Genomic DNA, 9,137 nt, shown 5'->3' with positions numbered 1-9,137 from the left:
TCCGAAAGCCCTCCTTTAGTTCCTCATCCTCAAACGATAACGTTCCACCCCTTATTCCATTCTATTTCTCTCCATAGTAACTCATCCGGAGATGCCCTGCCGTCAAACAAGATCTTGCTAAGTCCAGGCTGCAGATCCATATCATGGCAGTTTCTCAAGGCAAGACAGATGGCACAGGGTCTGTCAGGGTTCATGCCCTCACATGCTGCAAGCTCTTCCTGAGACTCTCGGACACCACTGCATTATCCTAGGGAAAAAGCACTTAATACAACTAATTACTATTATATAACAATTAAAACTATATAAAGTGGAACTAAAAGCTCTTGGCTAGAGTCAAGTTCCCCTGTGGTACACAATGGACTTCCCCATCCTCCTGCATAACCCACCAAATGCCTCCTGGACCTTGAGCAGAAACAAGCCCATGGATGGGTTTGTCTTTGCCCAAAGCAGGATAGACCCAAACAGTTTTTCCCAATAGGTTCCTTTCACACACAACAGGGAATTTATCCCCATCCACTGCATGTAAATGGTCTGATTGAGCAGGACCGGCTCGATTGATAGATCCCCTAGTGTTAACTAGCCAGGTGGCTTCTGCCAAATGCATATCCCAATTTTTGAAAGTCGTCCGTGTCGTCCCCCCCCCCCATTGTTTCACGGTGGTTTTCATGCAAGCCGTTGTAGCGTTCAATTTTTCCAGATGCTGGTGCATGATAGGGGATATGGTATATCCACTCTACACCATGCTCTTTAGCCCAGTTGCCTATAAGATGGTTTTTGAAATGAGTCCCATTGTCTGACTAGATCCTCTCTGGCGTACCGTGCCCCCACAACACTTGCCTTTCAATCTCCAGAATAGTATTACGGGCAGTGGCATGAGGCACAAGGTACGTTTCCAAACACCCAGTGCTTGTTTTCAACCATTGTGAGCATACAGTGTTTACCCTGGCGAGTCTGAGGGAGTGTGATGTAATCTATCTGCTAGGCCTCTCCATACTTGTATTTACACCAACATCCCCTGTACCACAAAGGTTTTAACCGTTTAGCTTGTTTGATTGCTGCAGATACATCACAATCATGAATAACCTGTGTAATAATGTCTAAAGCTAAGTCCACCCGAATAACCTGTGTAATAATGTCTAAAGCTAAGTCCACCCCTCAGTCACGGGCCCATTGGTACGTTGCACCTTGCCCTTGGTGACCTGAAGTGTCATGGGACCAGCGAGCTAAAAACAGTTCACCCCTGTGCTCCCAGTCTAAATCTGTTTGAAACACTTTAGCTGCCTGGTCCGCCTGATGGTTTTGCCGGTGTTCTTCACTGGCCTGACTCTCAGGTACGTGGGTGTCCACGTGCTGTACCCTTACCGTTAGTGTCTCTAACCAGGCAGCAATAGCTTGCCACAGAGTGGCAGCCCAAATAGGCTTCCCCCTGTGCCACCAGCTGTCCCGTTTCCATCCCTTTAGCCACCCCTACAAGACATTTGCTGCCATCCATGAGTCACTGTAGAAGTAAAGCACTGGCCACTTCTCCCGTTCAGCAATGTCCAGGGCCAGCTGGATGGCTTTTACCTCTGCAAACCGGCTTGATTTACCATCCCCATCAGCTGCTTGAGTGACTTGTCATGTGGGACTCCAAACTGCTGCTTTCCACCTCTGCTGACTTCCTACAAGATGGCAGGATCCATCGGTGAAGAGAGCAAACTTCTTATCATCTTGAAAGTTCATTATATGGAGGGGCTTCCTCGGCACGGCTCCCTATCTCATCTGGTGGCATTCCAAAATCTTTACCCTCTGTCCAGTTTTTAATCACCTCCACGATGCCTGGACAATCAGGGATCCCTATTCATCCTTGCTGTGTTATCAGGACAATCCACTTACTCCAGGTGGCATTAGTGGCATGGTCTGTAGACGAGATCCTCCCCTTGACCATCCATGTAACTACCTCAGTACCAATCACTTCTGAAGTGGCTCAAACTCCTTCATAAGCAGACAATATTTCTCTTTCAGTTGGAGTGTAAAATTGGCCTCTGAACCTTTATACTGCCGAATCCAAAACCCTAGGGGTCGACCTCGAGTCTCATCTGGTGCTTTCTGCCAGAGGCTCTAGATGGGACCATTATCACAGGCTGCAGTGTAGAGTACATTTTTAATCTCCTGTCCTGTTCATCTTGCCATTTAACTCCCAGGAACTGGATTTCTCTGGCAGGTCCCTTGACCTTGTTTCTTTTTATAGCAAAACCAGCTTCTAGTAGTGTGCAGATTACTTCCCTGCCTTTTTCAAAGACTTCTTCAGCCGTATTACCCCATACAACAACATCGTTAATGTATTGCAGATGGTCTGGAGCTTCACCCTTCTCCAGTGCAGTGTGGATCAGTCCATGGCAGATGGTGGGACTACGCTTCCACCCCTGAGGCAGTCGGTTCAAGGTGTACTGGACGCCCCTCTAGGTGAAAGCAAATTGCGGCCTGCACTCTGCTGCTATGGGAATGGAGGAAAATGCATTAGCAATGTCAATATTTGCATATCATTTGTCTGCCTTAGACTCCAGTTCATACTGAAGCTCCAACATATCTGGAACAGCAGCACTCATTGATGGTGTAGTCCACAGTTAATCTCCATCCTCTATCAGGCTTCTGCACTGGCCATATAGGACTGTTGAAAGGTGAGCGAGTCTTGCGGATCACTCCTTGGATCTCTAATTGGCGAATAAGATTTTGTATGGGGAGCAGGGAGTCTCTGTTGGTACGGTACTGGCGACGATGTACTGTGATAGATGGAGTTGGTACCTGCTGTTCCTCTACCCTCATCAGGGCCCACCACAGAAGGGTCATCTGAAAGTCCAGGCAAGGCAGACAGCTGGTGAATGCCCTCAGTTTCCACAGCTGCTACACCAAAGGCACACTTATACTCTTTTGGGTCCTTGAAATACCCTTTCTGGAGAAAGTCTATACCAAGGATGCACGGAGCATCTGGGCCAGTCACTATACGGTGGGTGTCCCAGACATTTCTGGTCAGGCTCATTTCAGCCTCCACTACAGTCAGTTCTTGAGACCTTCCTGTGACTCCAGAGATGGTAATAGAGTCTGCTCCTTCGTGATTCGATGGTAGCAAGGTCCACTGTGCACCAGTGTCTTCAAGGGCTCTGTATTTCTGTGGTTCTGCTATGCCAGGCCACCGAATCCACACTGTCTAGTAAACTCGGTTATCCCTCTCCTCCACCTGGCTGGAGGCACGGCCCCTCTACTGCTGAGTACAGGGCCCACACTGAACAGAAGGGTTTGTGTGGCAAACTGGCCCCTCACTGTTATTTCCTTGACTCATAGTTGGACTGGAGATCCATCTGCTCGGGCCAGATTGGAGCAGCCATCCTTCTGGAAACACTACCCCCAGTGGTATTACTTTGCAGCTCCTGTACTCTTGCACACAGGGTAGCAGTGGGTTTGCCATCCCATATACTCATGTTTTCGCCAAGGTTATGTAGGGTTGACCGCAGAGAACTCTGTGTCGAGTTCTTCCTACCCTGAGCTGGCCTCCTAGGGAAGCACCTATTTTCGATAGTTGATACATGAATCCATTCAGGAGAATAACGAGTGATACTCTCTGTCTCCATTTTGGTTAACTAATCATGCAGCTTCTCAAAAGAGGTTTTTATCTCCTCAGCTGTGGTTTTTAACTCCTCAGCCATTTTTTCCACAGCTGAGACATGAGCCTGTAGAGGGTTAGAGACACTGTCTTCATACTGTCTTAACTGGCTAATAAATTCACTGACAGTTGATGGTGTTTCATCATCTTCTCCAAAGACCCTTCCCGCCCCCAAAATGTGGGAGTACGTATCAGGGACACGCTGTGCGAGCTTTTTAAGCAGAGGCCTCCTGTGTGGCATTTCATCGGGATCTTCAGGTGTTTCCCTATCACTATAGATGACCTCCCCGAACTGCCAGCTCCCTCAGATATTTGATGCCTCTTTCCATGGTATTCCATTTAATAGTGCGACATTTGATATCCTCCTTTTAAGTTTATCGGCTTTTTACTACAGATAAAAGTGTTTACAAAGACTAAAAGTACCAGCTTTTCTCCCAATTACCTTATCAATTCCCCATCTCTGGCTAACGATACCATCTGCTGCGCCTCTCTGCACTCCAGGTCTACCGTAGCTGCCCGCTTGTCCCAAACAGAAAGCATCCAAGCAGTCAGTGATTCACCTTCATTGCAAGCATAATCCTTTCTTAAATTTCGAATCTCTTCCAGAGACATAGATTAGACAATTATCTCAGGTTCCAAATCACTCTCCTGTGTCGTTCCTGCCTCGGGCTGACTCTCTCGCTGATCAGTGTTTTCTGTTGTCTCAGTGTTTTCTGTTGTCTCTGTCTCTGAGTCATCATCATCACCCCTTCCTGGGCGGTCCAACTTCTTTAGATGCTTTCTGTGGGTTGTGACAGGGGCGACAAGGGCTGGTTCGGAGCCAGCAGGGGAGGTGTCCCTGCCTGGTGGTGGTGGCGGCGGCAGTTTTCCTGCACAAATATCAAACATTGAACCACCCCTGTAACATATTTAGGCACAACAATAACCAAAACAAGTAACACCAATCGTCACTGAGGCCTCGAAACTCTGGTGGGCCGAACTCGCCAGAGAAAGGAACAGAATCATTTTGCGTACTGAACACATTCACCACAGAGTCTCGAAACTCCCCAATGAAATTCCTAACCGGACTCATTCCCGCAGAAACCGCTGTTTTAACAGCTTAGTAAATTATCATGGCTGGGAGATGGGTACATACAAAACAACATGCGTGGATTAGTAAATTCAAAAAGGCAGTATATAACAAGTCTTTCGCCCATGCCATTTTGAAACCCATTTTTCTTTTTTTCAATTTCCAACTTTACAATATTTTCAATTAAAAGAAAAATTTAAATTTGAGCCCCACGTTGGGCACCAATTATTCTGTCATGGTTTAGCAGTTTGGGCTGGCCACAAACCTAATGACACAATTCATCCCACACACACAAAGGGAAGATAAAAGGGGAATAAAAACAGGAGACCTTAAGTTGGAAACTGAAAACAAATGGATACAGATTTTACTAACACAAGGCAAAGGTAATAACATAAAGGGTAAGGTAACAAGGAATACAAATATATAAATATATATATATACAGCCCGATAGCACATGGCAAGCTTGAGGTAACAAACAGTAGCACAGCCAGCAGGAGTTGAGAGGAAAAAGAGGGAGGAGTTGCTGGCTTTCTGAGTATGGCAGGAAATGGGAGGGAATAGATCCCTCCCCCTCTCAAAGTCCGAAAAGCCCTCCTTCTTTAGTTCCTCCTGTTCAAACGGTGACAGTAATTTTTTTTTTTTTTTTTTTTTTTTTTTTTTTTTAAGATGTGCTCAGTATTAAATGCCATGGTATTCTGTTAAATGAGACATTTAGCATGCTTTCATATTCTTGTTGTGCATGCTCTGTAGACTCATAGAATCATAGAATTTTTTTGGTTGGAGAAGACTTTTAAGATCATCAAGTCCAACCATTAACACTACCAAGTCCACCACTAAACCGTGCCTCTAAGCACCACATCTAGATGCCTTTTAAATACATCCAAGGATGGTGACTCCACCACTTACCCAGACAGCCTGTTCCAGTGCCTGACAACCCTTTCAGTGAAGACATATTTCCTAATATCCAATCTAAACCTCCTCTGGCACAACTTGAGGCCATTTCCTCTTGTTCTATCACTTGTTACTTGGGAGAAGAGACTAACACCCACCTCGCTACAACCTCCTTTCAGGTAGTTGTAGAGAGCAAAAACAGTCATCCCTAAACTTCCTTATCTCCAGGCTAAACAACCCCAGTTCCCTCAATGGCTCCTGCTTGTGCTCTAGACCCTTCCCCAGCTTCATTGCCCATCTTTGGGCATGCTCCAGAACCTCAATGTTATTCCTGTAGTCAGGGGCATACCTTGAGATACGCATTGAGAAAAGTAGTTAAAATTGCCTTTTAAGTGTTCAATGTGTGGGCTGCTTTTGAGTGATGTGATGAGGCCAAATGAGCCAGAACTTTTTGTCCAAATTCTCTTAGATAACAAGTAAAACATATCAGTTGTCACACTGGGAGATTCAAGCTTATCTTGCAGGCTTTTTTGTTATCTGCATTTTGGTGATTGCTACAGTTTGCGCAATAGCTTTTTTTTTAATGTCCTTTTCCAGCCACGTTATCTGATTTAGCGCTTCTTGCTGAAGTACGTCTCCTTTGATGTACTGGCAACCTCTTAGTCTTTGAAAATGAAATCTATCTCTTGATGAACATTTATACCTCCTAGGTTTTATCAGTTGTGGCTGATCCTTTCTTTCTCTCCCCAGGTGTTTATGCACTGGATAGTATCATGCAAAACTGGTTTACACTTTTCACTCCAACAGAAGCTACTAGTATTGTTGCTACAGCTGTGATGTCCAACAGCACCATTGTCCGTCTGCATCTGGACTGCCATCAGCAGGAGAAGCTGGCCAGCAGTGCTAGGACACTTGCTCTACAGTGTGCCATGAAGGATCCTCAAAACTGTGCCCTCTCTGCACTGACCTTATGTGAAAAGGATCACATAGCTTTTGAGACCGCTTACCAAATTGTTCTAGGTGCTGCTACAACTGGCATGAGCTACTCACAGCTTTTTACTATAGCACGATACATGGAGCACCGTGGTTACCCCATGCGGGCCTACAAGCTGGCCACTTTGGCCATGGCGCATCTCAACCTGAGTTACAATCAGGACACACACCCTGCCATTAATGATGTTCTGTGGGCATGTGCACTCAGCCACTCCCTTGGGAAAAATGAGCTAGCAGCTATAATACCTCTGGTGGTCAAAAGTGTCAAATGTGCCACAGTACTGTCAGATATTTTGCGTAGGTGTACTTTGACCACTCCTGGCATGGTGGGACTTCATGGAAGGAGGAACTCTGGTAAGCTCATGTCAGTGGACAAAGCCCCTTTAAGGCAACTCTTGGATGCCACGATTGGAGCCTACATTAATACAACTCATTCACGTCTCACTCACATCAGCCCGCGACACTACAGTGAATTTATAGAGTTCCTCAGCAAGGCCCGAGAGACCTTCCTAATGGCTCATGATGGAGACATCCAGTTTACACAGTTTATTGACAACCTAAAACAAATCTACAAAGGCAAAAAGAAACTGATGATGTTGGTTCGTGAGCGGTTTGGTTGATGAAAATGTGTGAAGGGGGGGGACGGGTGGTTTGTTTTTACTTGAGCCTACCTTTGTGTCTTTTTGAACTTAGAGAAACAGAGCCACACTGGTATTGTATGTGTACAGTTATGCTGAGCTTGCAAACTGTCATGTTGTGAAAGTTTATTTTTTTCCTTTTTTCTGTTTTGTGTGAGAGAGAGGTTTAAAAGGTTTGGTTTACACTGAGTATATGTTGTCAAGTGGCAAAAGCCCACATCACTCTCCTGTTCTTTCTGTATATGTTCACAGCCTCAAAACCAAACATATATTGCAATGGCTTTAAAAAACAAACAAAAAACCTCCATCCTGTGATAATTACCTCAAATGGATTCAGCTTTACTCCTTTGTAGCTCATCCTTACATTTCAGCATATTTAAACAAATCAACAAACGAAATAGTAATAGTTAAAAGGCTGACCATGTGGCTTTGCAGTGCTGTTCATCTTGAAGCATGGCACACAACGCTTGTGCATGTGGAAACTTAGCGACTGTCAACATACATTCTCAGGGATTTATTAAAAAAAAATAATGAAAAAAGAATGAGAGCATTTATTGTACTGTATATATATTATAGTATATGTCTGAATATTGAAAACATATAACATTAATTTATATTTTAAAAAAATCTATGTAATGCAAAATACTTGAAGATGCAATAGCTTGGTTTTAAAAAAAAAGAAAACCTATCCTAAGGACTAAAGTGCGCCTTGCTTCAGGGTTGGCTCAGGTGGTGAACTATATGCTGGCCATCTGTGCAGAGCCACCTTTTGGACTGCATGGTTGGACTGACACCTATTGGGGGAAATTAAATATATATATATATTTGTAAAAACCCCGTATACATATATATGTATACATACATGCTCATAACAGGTACTATAGTAAAGAGGGACAACAAAAAATACACAGCCAGAGCAGCAAGCCTTAGCATTAAGAATACAGTATGCCAGAATCGGAGTTTGTGCCTCCTAGCCTAGGAAACTTAAAGAAATATCCTTTTTAACACAAAATGCAAAATCATTGACATGATACGTTACACCTTTGCAGTGAGCTAATAATAAGCTAACCTTTGTGCACAAATATATATATATAATATATATATTCTGCATAGTTTTTTTGACTTTGTGCAGGACAGAAAGTTGTGTAGGTATGACTGTTTTAATTTTCTGTTCATTTTTCTAATATGTTTTATTTTCTCTAGAATTACTCAAACAAAAGCAGCCTTCTATCTTGCCTTGTCTTAATGCTTTAAAACAGCCAAACTGGAGATCCAACTACTAAACCGTTCATTATATTATTAAATACCAACTTTGGTTACAGTGTAGTGTCTTTACTTTAGCTGATGGTTCTGTATCCTTGTGCTTTTTAAATCTTTTTTATGTTTTGGCGCAAAAGTTGTCCAGTGTCTCTTATTCCCTTCATTAGACAACATGCTAGAGGTATGTTTATAGGCATTTTTGTTTAGAAAAACAATTTCATGCTATTTTATTTATTATAATAGGTAAAAGGGTTGTACTTCATCACTCATGTAAACATGCTTATGAAGTTGAAAGTAATTAAATTTGATACACTGATATCAATTTATTTATGTAACTAAATCACTGTTTTATAAACTTGTTAACGATCAACAATTTTTTTTTTTTTTTTATTAAAATTAGTTTTTTGACAGTTGATTCTGCCTCCTTTATTGTGTCTGTTACTGGAGTTAAATTGTGTATGGATAGTTCTTAATGGATAGATCTTAAATGCCCAGCTTGCAACTTTGGAGCATTATGGCTAATGTGACCACCAAGACCAGGAAAGAATGGTAGTGTTCACAATTGCAACTGCTCCTTTGCTGGTGGAAGGTGACCTAGTGCATCAGAGGGACCAAATGCTGACTACAATTGAAGGTGTGTGGTCTA

General features: G+C 43.4%; 1 protein-coding gene across 1 annotated transcript in view; it reads left to right on the top strand.

The window, feature by feature from the left end:
• LOC139789259 (zinc finger SWIM domain-containing protein 6-like) overlaps nt 1–7,213 on the top strand; it is a 12,781-nt gene extending 5,568 nt beyond the window's left edge. Inside the window, exon 2 of the mRNA XM_071729757.1 lies at nt 6,351–7,213. Coding sequence (XP_071585858.1) covers nt 6,351–7,213 — 863 coding nt within the window. The remainder of the gene's footprint in view (nt 1–6,350) is intronic.
• The last annotated feature ends 1,924 nt before the right edge of the window (nt 7,214–9,137 follow it).

The sequence above is a fragment of the Heliangelus exortis genome, chromosome W (genome assembly GCF_036169615.1).
Source record: "Heliangelus exortis chromosome W, bHelExo1.hap1, whole genome shotgun sequence".
Classification (NCBI taxonomy): domain Eukaryota; kingdom Metazoa; phylum Chordata; class Aves; order Apodiformes; family Trochilidae; genus Heliangelus; species Heliangelus exortis.
Note: the sequence above shows the minus strand (reverse complement) of the source record. Positions and strands in the feature narration are given on the sequence as shown.